The following is a 19,074-nucleotide window of genomic DNA, read 5'->3' as shown; positions in this document are numbered from 1 at the left end:
TGGGCTCACCTGTGCAGGGTGCAGGGCATGGAGGCGATAGTACTTCAGGGGTCCAAAAAACCCTTCAATGCCGGCCACATACCTGCTCCCTCCAATAATGAAGTACCCAGCAGTGTCATTATAATGGAAATCCTCTCGGAAGCTAGAGAAGAACAAAGGGTTAAGAGAGTTCTGGGTTTGAACAGATTTTTGATTTTTTAAAGACTCTTTCTCCTTGACTTAAAACTCCAGATTTCCGCAAGCCCTTCACTCTGGTTCTAGAAGAGGAGACCATGGTGGGGTCAGGCAGACTTGGGCTAGGATCTGCTAGTTACCAGCTGTGTGACTTTGGACCAGTTGCTTAACCTCTCTGAGACAGAGTCTTCTCATTAGTAAAATGGTAATTCCTCTCTTACTGGATTGATAAGAGGATTAAGTAAAGACATACAGCATCAAGCAGCACCTGGCCCACCATAAGTACCTTTTTTTCCTTTTTATTTATTTTTTATTTGACTTTTTATTTTATATTGGATTATAGTTGATTAACAATGTTGTGTTAGTTTCAGGTGTACAACAAAGTGATTCAGTTATACATATACATGTATCTATTCTTTTTCAAATTCTTTTCCCGGTTGTTACAGAATATTGAGCAGAGGTCCCTGTGTTATATAGTAGGTCCTTGTTGGTCATCCATTTTAAAGATAGCACTGTGTACATGTCAATCGCAAACTCCCTAACTACCTCCCTACCCTTCCCCTCTGGTAATCCTAAATTCCACCAGAAGTACTTAATACGTGCCGCCTATTGATATTGGTGAAATTGTTTAGCATCACTGGAATTATTTGGAATTGATGATCTTAATTGGAAGTATTTTGCTCTAAAAGGAAAAAAGAAAACTTGTTGAGTAGATAGAAGGTGCATGTGGAGGAAAATAAAAACATACCCTATTAGATAAGAACCGAGGTCAAATTCAGAGTTAGGAGAAGGAGGCCACAGCAAGGTCAAAGGGCTTGGCCAAAGATAAGCGGTCAGCACAGGTGATTTGTTGGAAGTCCACTTTGTCCTGAAAGACTTAAAGGATCAGGAAGGAAAATGGAAGGAAAAAATGGGTCAGCATGAATAAAATGCACAAAGTTGTTCCTGGCAGCATTATTTACATCCACCAAAGACTGAAAAAGTTTAGGCGTCTGTCAGTGAGGACTGGTACCCACATCCATTCGATGGGCCCTGGACATCTACACAGCTTAAAAAAGGACAAAGCGCTCTGTGGACTGACCTGGAACAATCTCTAAACTACACTGTTCAGTGAAAAAATTAAAATGAAAGAGCAGAACAATAAATATATTTTTATCCAAGAAAGAGGAGAATGGATGTTTTTTTGTATTCGCATTAAATAAACCTCTGGAGGTATATATAAGAAACTAATAAAAGTCTTTCCACGTGGCATGGGGGTTAGGAGATGGAGTGGATGGAGACAGAGCTGGAAGCAAGACATCTAACTGTAGACCTTTTCACATTGTTTTGGTTTTTTATACGATGTGCATTTTTTACCTCTTTAGAAAGTAAAATAGGAATAGGTGGACAAGGTGCCATCAGAGCATATGGGAACAGCAAGGAGGGATCAAGATAGGCATCAAGTGAGAAGCCAGGCAAAGACAAAAAGAGCCAGGGAGCACAGAGGGCAGATGGCAGCAGAAGGGAAGAACACAGCATGCCAGGCAGGCCGCCAGGAGCCCGGCAGCCTCAAGAGCAATGGGCCAGGGTGACACGGACGGGACAGAGCAGCCACCAGTGGTTGGGTCGGAGAAGCCAGGCAACCGGGGGTCATCCCACGAGAGAGGATGGGCTGTTAGGCAGAAATCCAACCCTGGGCAGGTGCTCCCAGCTGGAAGGAAGACAGAAAGGTGAAGAAATGGGCACTCTGACGACATCAACCAATGGCGCCAAGAGGGAACACTTAGAAATCAGCTTTCTACAAAGGCAACTAACATGGAAAAGAAATGCTTTATTTCCTGCTATTTCTTTTTCTGGAATCTCAGGCTGGAAGGGCACTAAGAAGATGATGGTCTCTTCTTTTTTTTTATGTGGGACCACAAAGTTATTATCTCTGAGAGCTGTGAATTGATTAAATTTTTCAAGACCTTCGAAAGATTTGAACATTCCAACTACCCTCATGAGGTATTACCCAGCACTCAGGGGACACAGAGCAATGCTTCTGCAGTAGAAGCTCTCATAATAGAACTCTGCTCAGTCAACTCACCAGCTCACCTCACGGCTCATCCGTACAACACGCTGGATGCTTGCCAGCTGGACGTTCCTCTCTGGAGGCTTCTTCTCATTTTTTTTTAATTTGAAAAAAATGGTTTTTAATTTTTTGGCTGCACCGTATGGCTTGTGGGATCTTAGTTCCTCGACCAGGGATCAAACCCAGGCCCCTTGTAGTGGCAGTATGGAGTCTTAACCACTGGACCGACAGGGAATTCCCTGCCTTCTCATTTTTATTTTTATTTTTATTATGGTACGCGGGCCTCTCACTGTTGTGGCCTCTCCCATTGCGGAGCACAGGCTCCGGACGCACAGGCTCAGCGGCCATGGCTCACGGGCCCAGCCGCTCCGCGGCACGTGGGATCTTCCCAGACCGGGGCACAAACCCGTGTCCCCTGCATCGGCAGGCGGACTCTCAACCACTGCGCCACCAGGGAAGCCCCATTTTTTAAAATTAAATTTATTTGTTTATTTTTGGTTGCGTTGGGTATTTGTTGCAGCATGTGGGCTTCTCATCGTGGTGGCTTCTCTTGTTGCTGAGCATGGGCTCTAGGCACATGGGCTTCAGTAGTTGTGGCACATGGGCTCAGTAGTTGTGGTACATGGGCTTAGTTGCTGTGTGGCATGTGGGATCTTCCTGGATCAGGGATCAAACTTGTGTCCCCTGAATTGGCAGGTGGATTCTTAACCACTGCGCCACCAGAGAAGTCCCTGATGCCATTTTTTGAGTTGCATGCTTATGGAAGATGTGTTTGTTCCCAAACCTGTCAGTTGCCAACTGTATGGTCATTGTAACCATACAATGGAATTCAATCTTATGTGATCCAATAAAATAGGGATGGAGAAGAAAGAGATGTTCATTCTTTAAAAATTAACTTGAATATTTTCGGTAGACTCAGTAAAGAATGGTTACTAAAAAAATTGTTGTGGAATTAGGACAGCTGGAAAAGGCTGGAAAAAGAAACTGAAGAAATCTAAATGGATTTGGGGCTCTGATAGTTTCACAAGTGTCTTTGTTTGCTTTTCATTTGGGAGAAACAGAAATTGGGTACCGTTTATGCAAGAAAGATCACAGGGAACTCCAATCAGTACACCCATACTCAAAGGCAAGGCTCTAGCTAGAAAGATGGGCAAATTAATGTACATTTCCATATTTTAAATTAAAATAAAATATTTACACACTTTTTTTTATGGATCTTTGCTTTAACTGAATTCTCAACTAATCAATACATTACTTGGTCCCTATGGTACTAGATGGCAATTTTTGATCATCATTATAATACAACTAACAGATCTCTCCAGCTCGGTCTCCCTCCACATCGGTGCCTCCACATTTTTCTCCTCTAAAATTCTCAGTGGCTGCACCAAGACTGCAAGAGATTCCTTGCACTGTGCATTGTTTGATGGTCATCAATTTTGCTGACATAAGAGCTGAGCTAGACAGTTCAGAAGCCCAAGCCGGTACCTTCCGCAAGCCTCCGACAAGCTGGCAAACAATCTTTACCCTTATCTGGATGTGGGAGAGTGCCCTGGTTTATTACTGTGGAGGACCCAGCAGCGGGGAAGCATTGCCTGCCTCTGTCTTTAACGAGGCCTCACTCAGAATTAGGGAACGGTTTTGGCTCATGGGTTCTTTTTTTTTGGCCACACCACATGGCAGGGACATGTGGGATCTTAGTTACCTGACCAGGGATCAAATCCGGGCCCCCTGCAGTGGAAGCACTGAGTCTTAACCGCTGGACTGCCAGGAAAGTCCCTGCTCATGGGTTCTTTAGCAGGGGAATTTAAAGCCTCAAAATGGCTGTTCCTCCCACCCTTTAAAGTAATTCTCATCTTAAGTGTCACTTCCTCAGGGCCTGGACTAAATTCTGGCCCCGTTGGGATCCTCTCAAGCCAACCTATTTATTTCCTTCCCTGCATTCACCACAATCTGTAATTTTAAATTTATTTGTGAATGTATTTGTTTAAGATTTGTCTTCCCCCCACCAGATTTTTTAGTTTCATGAAGGCAGGGATGGACTGTATTCTTGTTTTTCATCACTTTATTCCCAGAGTCCAGCACATGTGGTAAATGTGTTGGGTGAATGAATATATACTGGATGGATGGATGGACAGATGAATGAATTCGACACTAGACAAGTCTGCAGTTGTTACTGCAGCCTTTCATGTGGTGCAGCACTGAACTTCTGAGCACTTAATTACTGATCTTCGTACACCACTTTTGTGGGGTAACAGCTATCATCATGTTTACTTTACAAGAACAAATAAAAAAGAGGATTAAGAGGCCTTCCTTGGAACACCTAGAAACATCTACAATATTTGATGTTGAGTTTACTACCTTGGCCCATTCTGAAATCTCCCTGGTGAATGAGATTCCTAATAGCTAACCACAGGAATCCCAGGTAGGCCCAACATTAATTCTTTAGTTGTTCTATTGATGGAGGGGGTCCCAGTAGTAGGGGAAGGGCAGCTGAGACAGTGGTAAGGGGAAGTCTTGGGCCTGGGGACTGCTCGTATTACCAGGTAAGGAATCATGTCAAAGCTTTCACCAGGATGTTGAATCGGTATGTACCGGAAAATCAGTCCTGAAATCTGTAATCTTACATGATCATACTGATTCCGTCTTTACTTAAAATTTTGTAATTTTGTTCATCATGGATTCTTTACATTAATCTTGATTTTTAAAAATACGGTATTAAATGTTATTTATCATGACTATCGTTATGAGCTGAACTGTGTCCCCCCCAAAATTCATATGTTTAAGTCTGAACCCCCAGTACCTCAGAATGTGACCTTATTTGCATATAGGGTCATTGCAGATATAATGAGTTAAGATGAGATCATACTGGAATCGGGTGGGCCCCTAATCCAATATGACTGGTACCCTTGTAAAAAGGGGAAATTTGGACACAGACAGACACACAGGGAGAATGCCACGTGAAGTTTGGCATTATGCTGTCACAAGCCAAGGAACTAGTAGAAGCTGGAGAGAAGCTTAGAGCAGATCTTTCCCTAGAGCCTTCCGAAGGAGCATAGCTCTGCTGACACCTTGCTCTCGGACCTGTAGCCTCTAGAACTGCGAGGCAATACATTTCTGTTGTTTAAGTCACTCAGTTTGTGGTACTGTGTTCCAGCAGCCTTGGCAAACTAATATCATTCCTAAGGTTTGTTGGTGTCTCCTTACATTTTATGCGGAAAGTGCCTCCCCTGCCTCACCCTAGTCCCAGTCCTGGATCTTACTGTGATTCACTCCACTCGTGTCAGCATCTACGCTTCTGGGATTTAAGCGGAAAGGAAGACCTTACATAAAAAATGAAAAAAAGCTTATGAAATTCAATTGGTTGTCAAAAGTGTCTGAGGTTGCATGTGGGTGTCAGGGGAGAAAGGGCAGGTATTATTTTAGACCTCACATCCTGAAATGCAAACCCTTAATTTCTGGGGCAGAACAGGGCACTCAGAGAGATTTCTACAGGGGCCACACACCAGCTGTTTCTCCAAAGCAAACTCCCAGGCCTTTCCTATTCTCAAACTCTTCACAGACGATCCCACGGCCGCTGGTTATATAACAAAGCGCATATCTGTTGAATTCTTCCTCACTGGTCTAAATCCAGTGCACTTAAGACTTCTGCTCTGTTCTAAGGCCTCAGCCTCTATGCTTCAATATTGCTATCAAGTCACCCCCTGACTTTCTCTTTGCAGGCTAAGGAATAACACTGCTTTAGCCTTTCACTATAACTCGAATCTTTTAATCCAGTCATGAAAATAAGAATTGTTCTATGTGCCCAGAGCCTAAAAGAAATTGTTTGACTTAAATGTAAACAGAAATGGTGGGGAAAAAAAAAAGTAGAGTGTATGTCCCCTACTCTGCTTTCATCACCCCTCCTGGCTTTCCTTTCTTTAATAATTGGTTTCCAGGAAACTTTGGATTGTCTGGAGACTGAGTGAATGGAGCCTGTTTGGAGAGATGGTTTTTGGCCGAGCATAGTGAAATGACTAAAGGATGAAGGAATGAACCTCCCCCACATCCCCCAGCCAAAGTGACCAACAGTCCCGATACATTTTTAAAATACTTTTTTGTTTTTGCCCTCACCGTGCAGCATGCGGGGTCTTAGCCTGCCGACCAGGAATTGATCCCGTGCCCCCTGCACTGGATGTGTGGAGTCCTAACCACTGAACTGCCAGGGAAGTCCCCTGATATATTTTTTTTAATTATACATATGAAGCTGCTAATTTTTGTTTCTCTTCTTTACCTATTCTTAAGCATTTGAATCTACACATATACATATACATTATATATATTGATATGTATATAAAATCTAGCTATGATGAGATATCCTGAGTTCCTAAAGAAGAGCTCATGCCTCATGTTTCTGACACTATATGACCCACTCTTAAACAGGGATGTAGAGCAAATTAAAAATATACGACAAATGAGGAAAAAGACCCAATTCTCAGTTTCTGTAACTCTTGTAGAGAATTGTTATATAAGATTAAAAAGTTATCCCAATATCAATAGTTGCATACGTTTCAAATTTACATTATAAACATAAATATGAAGGCTGTCTGCTTTTATGTTTTATACTGGGCAAAACTTACCAACCCCTCTCAATAAGCAACATTAATATTTTTATTTTTCCGAATCCTTTGTAGAAGATAATTTTCAAAGAAAACAAATTATAAAGTGTCATGAAAGGAAGAACTTACAGTGAGATCTGGAGAGAGAACTAGTTTCTCTTGCTTGGAAACAACAAGGTTGTGGGGAAAACATGGAGTTTTTGTACATTTAAAAAAGAAAAAAAATAGGACAAAGATTAGCTACAGGGCAGACTAGCCACAGTCCCTGCTTGAAAAACCTGAATCAGACAGGGTGGAAATAACTTCAGGACAAAGATTAGCTACAGGGCAGACTAGCCACAGTCCCTGCTTGAAAAACCTGAATCAGACAGGGTGGAAATAACTTCAGGGTTGAGGGCTAACATATGAAGGTTCCTTAACCCTCATCCAGCAAATTTTGAATCAAAAGAAAAATCACACTTACCTAATGGTCTGATTATGGTAGTCTTTCAAATCCTGTCCAGTGCTGGTGGTTACTACTATCTATGTTGGGAGAGATACACAAGGATCAGTTATGCCTCAAGACCCCACATCATAAATACAGTCCTGGATATGAGTTACTCGTAAAATAGGCTTCATAGTCTTTCACCTGATCAGTTTCTGCAAAAAATAAAAGGAGCAGTTTACTAGCCCTGTGTATATTTCGAGACTTAAGACACAATTTCTCCAAATGACTTTTTTAAAAAATTAATTAATTTATTTATTTATTTTGGGCTGAATTGGGTCTTCATTGCTGAGTGGGCTTTATCTAGTTGCGGCGAGCAGTGGTTTCTCTTGTTGTGGAGCACAGGCTCTAGGCGTGCGGGCTTCAGTAGTTGTGGCACGGGGGCTCAGTAGTTGTGGCGCACGGGCTTAGTTGCTCCACGGCATGTGGGATCTTCCCGGACCAGGGCTCGAACCCGTGTCCCCTGCATTGGCAGGCGGATTCTTAAGCACTGCATCACAAGGGAAGGTCTGACGTTGTTTTTAAAAGAAGTATTTCGGTCATTTTATTTTTATTTATTTATTTTTAAACGTTTTTTTGGCCACACTGTACGGCATGTGGAATCTTAGTTCCTGTCCAGGGATCGAACCCATGCCCCCTGCAGTGGAAGCTCTGAGTCTTAACCACTGGTCCACCAGGAAAGTCCCTCCAAATGACTTAATGTGATAAAAATAGCTATAATGCAGTTTTCCCCCAGTGAGTTGTAGACACTTCCACACTACCAGCCAAAGGTTCATTTGGTGTATTCGTGCTTGAAAGCTTGTTGCATAAACAGACAAGGAAATGTGTAAGATACTACAAGGAGTTCTTGGAATTTGACTCTGATTCCAGGAGAGCCTTAGGGGGAAAAACAAGACAGGGGATGAATGTTCTTCATGCACTGTGGCTTCCCAACCTCTCTCCCTCAGCACTGAGAATTGTCGCTGTCATTTCAATGGTGACAATGTTTTCGTCGCAAATGTTGTTAGCTGTCGTGTATTCTTCTCGTGTCTGGGACTACAACATAAGCCCCTGGGGTTAAGGGGCTCCCTTTATTCCCCCCAGTGCTAGCGCACAGCAAGTGTTCAGGAAACACATTCTGGCTTAACGAGATTGTCAAAGATGTGGCTCCAACACCATGTCTACGAAAGAAAAGCTAACTCATAAAATCCAACCCAATTCAGCCATATAGAGCATGTTGGTTCAGAGAAGAAAATTACTCAGACCAGTTGTTTCTCTAAACCAACCATTTACTTTAAGCCAATGTGTCCATTTAGTCAAAGCAATGAATAGAGTAGTCTCACCACAGAGCTGGATTTTGTGTAGAAAAACAATAAGTACTATTTTGGAACCTACGTGATCAGAGAGACCAGATGGGATGGAAAGACGAAAGGGCAAATGGCAAAAGTTTACTAAAAAAAATCTACTGCTTTTTTCTTTCCACTGCATCTGGTCTTCCTAATTCTTCTCTCCTGTTTTACCCGATCATGTACTCTGCCATTAACTTCATCTCTTTAATTAAAGAACTACTTTGATTTACTCTTCTGCTCCGAAAGCTTTGATGACGCTGTGCTGCCTTGCAACTAGAAAGTTAAATTCCATGATATTCCAGATTCTCCAAATTCTAGCCCTAAAGACACTTTTTTCTTCTATTAGCGTTCTATAGGCAGCGAATTTCTACTCCAAACTGGTTTATCTGCCAACCTCCAATGATGTGCTAAAGCACCCCCTCCTTGCTTCTCCATTTAAACTCTGCCCATCCATAGGAACCTTCTTTATGAAACCTCCCCTGAGCACCCCAGGGTGAAGTGCTGTCTCTCTCCTGTGAATCAATATGAATCATTTGGCAATTAAGCTCGTCTTATGACACCCCTTCACCTGCTTAATGTGACTTCCATAAATAGTCTGTAAGCTCCTTGAGCATAGTGCCTTGCATACAGCTGGTGCAAAATAAGATCTGGGATTTGCTCTCATGATTTGATACCTAAGTGACACACGGTACTGAGCTGATCTTAAGAGAAAGCAGCAACCAAGCTATGCCGCCATAATCCTCATGCAAATGAGAAGCTAAAACATGGACCACAGCAATGTCACCTAACAGCATTAAGGAAACAAACATACAAAAACTGCCAGCTAACATCTTACAGACTCTCCTCAGGAAAGCTACAAGGACTGACTTGATTTCTTTTCTCTTCAGAAAAAGGAAATGTGATAGACCTAACCACAAATGGAAGTCTGTGTATTATCTAATACACAAGACAAGCAAAATGTCTTTTCCAGTTTTGTTATCGGAAACTTACAAATCAATAAGATTAGCTGATGAGAAAATAAAGTAACCAGAAAAAAGTAGCATACTAACATCGTATATATGAAGAAATGGAATTATCTCCAATTATAGCAAGGTCACTATGTCACTAATTAACAATGATCCAGAACATGTGTCATACCAGAGTTTTTTATTATACACAATGCATTAGTGACTGCAGGAATCTTCCTCCAAGAGTTACCATCAGAAGGCAAGCTGACAAACATCCACACTGCTGGTGCCATAATTCATAAAATCTGTGTTATGAAAGCTTGAAACTATTATGTGCAGTGTTTTATAGTAAAAAGTAGTTAAAGAACCTCCACCTCACCAGAATTATCACTTAGGTTTGTTGGTTGTTATTTGTCGGTTTAATGCCAAGCATAAGCAATTGTTTCAACTGCCCAAAACAGTCAAACCATTTCTTGGCTGAACTAACCAATAAATTTCCTGTAAAAAAGTTGTAGATTTCATAACACTATATAAATATGGCCAAGGCTCTCTTAACATGTATCTCCCCAAAGCCTATCTCGCCAGGAGAAAAGGCTTCAATTGCTCAGATAACTGTGGTTATGTAGCTGGCTATATTATTTACTCATTTACAATATAGTCGAAAGAAGCACTTCAAAAGTTAATTAAATGGGATAGAATTCTTATGATTTAAATTTCCAACGATAAAAATTTGATTTAAAACGTGTTATGGTTGTAAAAGTTTATCAGATACCACAAATTTGTTTTTGCAGATTTCCTACCTCCCTGACTTTACAGCAATGCTTAAAGTTAAGTGATGATGTTGATAGGAATCACAGCGGAGCGAGCTTTCAGTACCTGGCCACCATTAAAAGAGATATCCAGGCGAAACCACTCCTTCAAGGGTATGGTGAATTTCGTTTTCACAGCAAGGTCTTCTCCTTTGACCAGATGCATCTGAATATGCAAGTGGCCTAAAAGGAAAATGAAAGCTTGTGAAAATGACAGAAAATACTTAGGAGTGAATGAAGTGGCTATATCTTTTCGACGACTGTCCTAAAAAGCTCTAAGACTAGATCACATTCCTTCTTCCTTTAAATAAAAGCAAAGCAAAGCAAAACAAACAAAACACATATGTGCATTCATCTGTATATGTTTGTTTTAAGCTTCCAGAAAAAATGTTTAACTTGAATCCCATATTTGGAAACCATCATTCTCATTGAATTGCCCCATTGACAACATTCCTTATTCTAGACAGACGTATCTGCCAGTAGACAGAGCATAAGAAAACGACACTATCGTTCTAAAGGGTCTGTTTCATACTTACCCTCTTCAGTAAGAAATACAGAAGGCGTGCCGTACATCTCATTAGAATCAACAAAATACAGAATCCCACAGAGATTGGCCTTGCAATAATGGAGTAAATAAAGCCACAGTGAAACAGTAAACCTATAAGAGTGAGGAGAAAAAAAAATTCTGCAGATTGATATCATCCAAGAGCAGGTAATTACAGTTAACAATGACGGAGTAAATTGCTTTCTTTCCAATGAAAGGATGAATTTGCCTTCGTGTTCATCATAGGAGATCAGCTTGCAAAACTTCATTTTTGAGACAAAGGAGGTAATTTTAGTAACTGCAAAAGACAGGAGTTAAGCGTCGCTGTACAAAACGAGCAGACATTGTACCTCGCACCAAAAACTCTTCCTGTGCCTTTCTGAGCTTCGCACAGGCCCACCATTTGAATCCTTGATTAAGGCTTATAAAGCCAAACACAGAATAAAAATCTGGATTTTAATAAGAGGTGACTTGATAAGAAGCTGTTCTAATTTCAATGATTTAAAAAAAAAACATAATTAGGGCTTTCTGAGTAATTTTGGTTCTTTCAAAGATAAAAGCCCTAAGGCAGAAAAATGCCATAATTTGCAAATGGCATCACTATATGCTAATCAGGACACACAGATACAATTTTAATGCCCATATTAGGTTATTCAGTATCACAGTTCTGGCTGACCAATGTGGAACAACTACTCTAATTGTTCCATTTCTGGACTAGGGCTATTTTAGTTGAAAAAATATTGTCCATCTGTGATTTGTGGAGTGAGGATAAAATAACAGTGGTCAACTTAAGTAGGACACATTTAGCCAAGCTATGTGATCCACCAATCATTCAGCAAATCTTTGCTGTTAGAACACTTGCTCCATGCCACACATTGTACTAGTGACCAGCAGTTCAAAGAGAAGCTGGGAGTAATGCATTTTGCACGTGAAACATGAATCAAGGTCAAAACCTGTACAGAGAATGCTCTCCATTACCCTGGTAACCAATTCACACTTTGGGTTAAAGTGGCAGTGGCCCCAGGTTCTTTGGGGACTCATCCCAACAAGACCTTTAGAATATTCTGGGCTTTATAAACTGGCCTTCAAATCGGTGGTAAGATATGCAAACAGATGGTACCACACAGCTCCCTCCTGACCCACCCAACTGAGCAAGCTCATGAAGATAAGTTATTACAAGGAAGCTTAGCAAGAACATACGCTTAGTAAAGTGACTCAAGATCTTTCTACAGCCAGCAGCATGGGAAGAATTAAATCACTCTGCTAAATCCATCCAGTCTGAGGTGAACCACGAACAATTTCAGCATCTTCAATTCAGCAGAAGGAAAAAAATATATCTGGGGTTTGCTGAAATCAGTGGAGGAGATCAGAAGTTGTGAGATTTCAAGCAGCTCATCCAATCTTCCAAGACAGAAAAGGCAAAGTGAAGGCTGCAATCTGGCAGGGCTGTGGCTGGCTGCACCTGACACCTTGCAAAGCCTCAGGCTCCAACACCTGACTTGCCTACTTGGGTCATTCCCAGGACCAGCATACAAGGTCAAGCGAGGATTGATTGCTAAGTGCAAGAATAATTTCAGAATGCTTGGAGGTTCTCAGGTCTACAAATTCTGCCTAAGCCATGTAGATCTCATCATTTTTCCAAAGCACATTACAAAGGTAGGTCTTCCTAACTAGCTCCACTAGCCTGCTCTGGTCCTCAGATAAAAAGAGCACTACCGCCCCACCGGCCCCCATCACCGGCCTCTTCTTACACTGGGTAATCTATCCGCTGGCGTCGGGTGGCCTCTAGCTCTCGATTCCGAAATCTCGGGAACTTCTTCACAATGCCTGTGTTTTCTCCACTGGAGGCAAAGAGAAAGCCCAGGAGGGTGACCACATCTGTAAACAGCAAGATGGCTGCCTTTTAATTATTTCCAGAAAAACACTGCTTCCAACATCACATTCTTCCTGGAACCCACTGCCTAGCTCCCATCAAACATTTAAATGAAGAGTCTGAAAATATTAGCAAACAGTTATTGCACACTGAATATATGCCAGCCACCTGAGAAGCACTTTACAGAGCTATCTCAATTTGTGTTCATAGCAACCCTAGAAAGGAGATTCTTTCCTAGTCCCATTCTACAGATGAAAAACCCGAGGTATAGAGAGGTAAAATAACTTGCCTAAGGTAACAGAGCTAATAAGTAGTAGAGTGAAATTTCAAGTTTCCAGCTCAGGGTCTATGTGCTTCACCATTTTACATCCTGCCCTTCTAATGCTAAGAAAAGCATTTTGAACTTATGTAATAATAATAACACTTAACACTTCAGTAGCACTCACTACGGTCCACATTACTGTATACAAATATATGTATATCTATTTATATATAAATTCATTTAATCCTCATTATTATCCCCCGTCTATAGATGAGGAAATAGATGCACAGCTGCCAAAATATTAACATTTATTTAACACTTAGAATATGCCAGGCAACATGCTAAGCACATTTCAGGAATAATCTTGCTTAATTTCACCATTTATGAGATAGATTCTATTATTGTCCCCCTTTAAACTGAGCCTTAGAGAAGGTTCAATAATAAGAGGTGGAGCTGGGATTCAAACTCGAGCAGTCTGGTTTCAGAATCTATGCACTTAAAATTGCACAGTTTTTTTTTTTCGTCCCTGCAGACTTTCCACATAACCTCAACATGTTACCCTATGCAAATATTACTAACCATACTCCTTAAAACTAGGGAGGCTTCCACTTGATTTTGCAAATGTGTGAGAATTCTGTGGTTCTAGAAAAGAGGAGCATCCATAACAAATCTGAAAGGGAAAATGGAGTTATTTCATCTACATTTAATACCTACAAGGCTAATGTGGATTTTTTTATTTCCAATATCCCAACCCCCTTCAAAGAAAAAAATTCACCAAATACAACCGAGAAATAAAGATCACTTTTCTCTTTCTTAAAATGTTCCTTGGTTTAAATATCCATAATTAAATGGTGAAAATAATCTATTTTCCTGGGCTTCTTACAGTTGACTTCTGTACAAGCTACCGAATGCCAATATTGGAAGAAATTACAGGAGCCTCAGCCTGGGATATTGGACACCCCAGCTCTCATTCCTCAATGGAGAAAAATGTTTTATTACATAAAGAGGTACCTCTGGTTCATTACAACTTGGAAATCATAAGAGCAATGTTTTCATAGTCTCAGAGATGCATTTGGAAATCCAAAAGGGTAGAGTTATCAATTCCAACAAAAATACTTCAAACCTTATTTCTTTGCAATTTGAGCTCAATTTGCGCACACCCGACTTGCTGGTTAGTTACGGGAGTGGAGAGGGGGGATTAGAAATGGAAACACTGCAAGGGTGTCTTCAGAATCCAAGGAAAAAACTCACCAAGAGGTTGATATCAGCCAACCTTGGTTGGCTTCCACCATGTTGAGTGGAATGTAAGAGACCTGACGGTCATGTCAGCCCCCTGGGAAGCCCTTCTGCTAGTGATTGCTGTGGAGTTATCTAGTATATCGTAGAAACATTTATCAAAATGAACAGGATTTGATTCTGCCCAACCTGACTCCAGTAAAAGGAGGCTTCATAAAGGAGGTTTCCAAAGTGAAGGGAGTTAAAAGTGAATGTTGATGAGCCATTCCTTTATCCAGTGATCAAAGAAAAGCTGGCTGAATAGGAGAACTTGCAGCAAAAGACTGTGGAGGGAAAATCTAAGACGAAAAGATCTAAAATAATTTTTATAAACACATATCTTTTGTATCCAACCAAACCAAAGTGATGGTGGTTCTCTTGTAAAATCAGTAGCTTTAATAGTTCTTTGATTTGGAGTTCTATTACAAGTTTCCCTCAGTATAATATCGTCTTTCCATTTCATTAGAAATAACTAATATGAATGAAATTTTGGTGCAGGGAAGGACTTTGGAATTCATCTAGCCCAGGATAACATTTTCTAGTAACTGATTGGCTGCTTGGAGTGCTATAACTGATTAGTGATGGCTGTCATAGCACCAGAATGGAGAGGAACAGTACCAGCGCCATGCCCCATTAAAGAATTTACAGGTAGGAAGCACCTAAGTCCAGAATGGGCCCAACCAGTTTAAATGGCTCACTTACATAGAATGTAAGCTCCAAGAGAGCATGCACTTTACTTCATTCATTATTCCATCCTCAGAGCCAGAATAGTGGCCAACACTTGACAGTGGCTCCATAAATATTTAGGGAGTGAATGGATGAATGGATGAATGATCAAATGAACACAGTTGTGGCCAAGTCAGAATTTGAACGTGTCTTTCACCCAACACGTTCCATAATTTTATAATGTGCCCCATGCTGCCCAAGCCAAAAATTAAGTCTCTCTTTTTTCAGGTCCTTCCCCCAGATCCATTTCTTTGGCTAATCTTGAACAAGGAAATTAGGTAGGTAAAAGGCGTCATTATGACGTAAACACAGAATGCCAGGAAAACAGTTCAGGTTTGGAACCTACCCCCTTGCTCATTTTGCTTGTTTTATTTCCTCAGATTCGAGAGCAAAAGAGGCATTAGATATAACATGGTGCAAACTCCTTCATTTGGTGACAAGAAAAGGGTTAGTGTCTTGTTGAAGGCTGTATAACTAATAAGAGACCCAGGTATGACTCAAACTTGGTCTGCCACTGCAAAACGATGAGCTTTTTGTTAAACCACATCACATCTCACAAGTCCTCTCAGAGAGAGCTAGGACTGGTGTTCAGCTGGCACGCCGCTGAGCGGCTGTACTAGTTGTTAAAGGACTGAAACATGTCAGTGTATTGGTTCGATGATGGTGTTGCCTTGAACCTCCAAAGCCCCCACCCACTACCCACCCACCCTGGCTTCTCCTTCAGAGTAGAACCTGGCTCAGCAAGGATCTCCAGCACCATCCTGTTTCAGCACCAGGGCCAGCGCCCGGCTAGCCTGATTGGGGCCCCCAGCTCATACTATTTGTTAAGTATTTTGAGTGTCATCCTGAGTGGAGTGGCTGGGGGGCTTACAGAGCCCATTCTCCAGTTCAGCATAGAGATCAGAGCCCTGACAGGACACCCGCTCTGGGGAAGGGCCCGTTTCTACATAACAAAGCCCTATTCAGGATGAGCTTCAAATACATCACAATGATGCAGCTGAGACCCCCAGTCCCTTTGTGGAGAAGTTAGAGATAGTCTTGAGGCAAGGAATAACTGCGGCTAAAAGTTTGCAAGGGGAACCTGGAGGAAAAGAAGCTAAGATTTTCCCACCCAGAGAAGTAAAGTTAGAATGTCGATAACTCAATCTGCTTTCCAAATGCAGGACACTAAACAGGCAGTAGCGATCTGGAGTTTTATTTTCTTCAAAGCCAAAGCCTGAGAACAAAAACTCTACCTTCTAGCATGTATGATTTAGGTCAGAACTTCCACCCCAAAGGATACTAGGCAGTGAAGTGAGTGACTAAGGAAGTCTGTAACATACTCAATACTAGGAATCTTAAGAATAAATAAATTCCACTCCCAGTAATTTATCCTCCAAAAATATTTGTGTATACAAAGATACATGTACAAGGATGCTTGGAGAAACCTTGTCGTTAATGGTAAAAGACTAGAAATGACCTGCATGACCATCAGCAGGGGACAGGGTAAATAAATTATGGTGTGTCAGGCAACGCAATGCTGAGAAGCTATTGAAAAGAATGGGGTTGTGTAGCAAGTACCGACACAGAAAAATCTCTGCTGTATTGTTAATGAGCGCCGGGCTGAGTCTATAGTATCCTCCAACGTGTGTATGAAGAGAAGGGGCTATCAACCTAATGCTTATATGGGCAGAGAACATTTCTGGAAGGAGACACAGAAACTAGTGTTATTGAGTCTGCTTCTAGAATAGGACCAAAAGAACAGGGGGGTGGGACTTGACTCTTCCCCCAAACCCTTTTATGCTCTCTGAACTTTCCACCAGGTACATGTATTACTTTTTTGGCTACAAGGGAAGAGAACAACATCTCTGAGCATTTCCATGCAGGCAGGGAGAAGGAGCCAGCCACATGCAGAGGTCTGCCCGCGCTGGGCGCTGTGCTGGTTCAATCCACTTCAAAGAGGCAAAGTCCAGTGGGTGAGGTAAACAGGGTGATCCATGCCAGTGAAGATTCAACTTATAAAAAAGTGTATTCCTTCTAATTTAGAACCTGCGTTAGGACTGTATTAGCATATTTCAGAGAGGTGGCTTAGCAAAGTTGAAAGAATCAGGAACTGGGACTCCATTAACAAATTCCCTGAGCCTCAGTGTTCTCCTCTCTAAGGAGAGAATGAAAATACTGTCCTTCCCTGGGACTACTAAGGGTTAAATGAGACATTCTGCATAGGAAAAGTGGTCCAAAAATCATAAAGGGCAATGCAGATGCTAGGTACTCATTAGCACTATTACTAAAAAATCCAGTCTACAGTGATTAACTGGGGGAAAGAAAGAACTGGGTCTCTTTTTCCCCAGAAGTATCAAATGTGTAGTTCTTATAGTTACGAAAAGTATTATGTCATTAACTTGAATCGTCTCAGTGAATAAGCTGATATTTTCACAGAGACACGTAAAGTCTGTCTCCAAAATTTGACTTAGTCTTCTACGATTCTGTTGTAAAGGAATTTTGTTATAAGAAATTCCACTTCCAATCTATTGGACCTGAAAATGAGAATGAATTGTTAGTGAAAAGAGAGTGGAGAAGAAGGAAACTTCCAGGTTCCCCAGTTTCTGACTCAAGAGGGAAGGTCAGAAAAATGTTCATATAGGTAGAAGTAGGACAGAATGCTTACTGCACCTGACCCTGGCATTTAAGAACCTCCAAAGTGTGGCCCCAACCTGCCTTCCCAGTCCTATTTCCTGAATGCCTATCTCACACTTGAGACTCTGCCTGAACAAATAATAGCTCAAGGGCTGCTACTCCACACTTCACCTGTGGCAGACATCGGTAATCAATCCACATGGCACCGTTTCTCACTAAGCACAGACTCGGCCTCAGAATCCCTCTCAGCACTGTGCTCTAGGTAGCTACCCCGTCGCTCTGAGCTGGCGTGCAAGATGAAACTCATTTGCCATCCCTCACACCAAGGGATGTACGCTCATCCCCACTCCCCCATCAGTCTGCATTGCCTCCTCTTTTTTTCCCTTCTGCCTGGATGCCTTTCCTTTATTCCTTTTCTGACAGGGAAAACTCTACTCATCCTTCAAGTTCCTGTTCAAATGGCACTTCCTCTGCAAAGAACCCTAGCGAAGTGCCTAACATGTAGACTGCTCGGTAACATTTTTCAATGAATAAGGGACTTAAATAAGTAAATAGCTTCATGATGTCATCTGGCAGTATAGCCTGATGGTTAAGCATGGTGTTTGGGAACCAAACGACCTGGTTTCAAGTCCCAGCTCCATTATTAGCTGTGTGACCTTAGACAAATTACTCTACCTCTCTGAGTCAGTTTCCTCCTCCGTAAATAACGACAGTAGAGCACTGGGCGGATTAAATTAGATACTCGCACAAAGCACTTAGCCCAATTCCTGGCACACAGCGAGTGCTCAGTAAGGGAAAGTAGCTGTTACGATTGGTAGCTGTGTTTACTTCCTATAAAGCCACCTTAAAGAGAGGGACCATGTCTGCAGCTTTGAGCCTCCAGACTTAGTAAAGAAATTGGTACGTGATAGGTGTTCAATCAATCTTTATTGAATTGAACATGATACACATCATAAGGGGGTGGTGGGTACCAACAGAGAACTAGGGGAGGCTGGAGGGTAGAAAGTTAATTTCTGATGTGGCACTCAAAAGAAAAGAAAAGTGCTTTTGGGGAAGGAGGGGAAATTTGAGCTGGCTACTGAAATATGAGTATGATTTTGCCAGGAAGACATGAAAGATGGCATCGGGGGTGGGGGAGTGTTGGGGGGCAGCCAGGGACGGCAGCTGCCTGTAAAAGAAGCTTCTTTAGCCGAGGCATAGGGGTGGGAGATCACAGACTCAAACTAGAGGGCATGTGCAGGGTGCAGGTGAGCTCATGTGTGGTTGCAGAAGAGAATCACTGCACCTTTAACCAGCTCGGCCCAAATGGGCTCCACCAGGGAATCCTCAGAGTGTGCTGGCCCTAAGGAAGGCTCGTGGCTGCCGCCCAATCCCCCCACGCTCCCTACGAT

The 19,074-nt window shown here is 41.9% G+C and overlaps 1 protein-coding gene across 1 annotated transcript in view; it reads right to left on the bottom strand.

Annotated features, from left to right (window-relative positions):
- Positions 1-19,074, bottom strand: part of SEL1L3 (SEL1L family member 3) — a 106,165-nt gene that overhangs the window by 64,257 nt on the left and 22,834 nt on the right. The window contains 5 exon segments of the mRNA XM_059066360.2: positions 10-142; positions 7,283-7,341; positions 10,455-10,570; positions 10,924-11,045; positions 12,683-12,809. Of these exon segments, the coding sequence (XP_058922343.1) occupies positions 10-142; positions 7,283-7,341; positions 10,455-10,570; positions 10,924-11,045; positions 12,683-12,809 (557 nt within the window).

Source organism: Kogia breviceps, chromosome 6 (assembly GCF_026419965.1).
Source record: "Kogia breviceps isolate mKogBre1 chromosome 6, mKogBre1 haplotype 1, whole genome shotgun sequence".
Classification (NCBI taxonomy): Eukaryota; Metazoa; Chordata; class Mammalia; order Artiodactyla; family Physeteridae; genus Kogia; species Kogia breviceps.
Note: the sequence above shows the minus strand (reverse complement) of the source record. Positions and strands in the feature narration are given on the sequence as shown.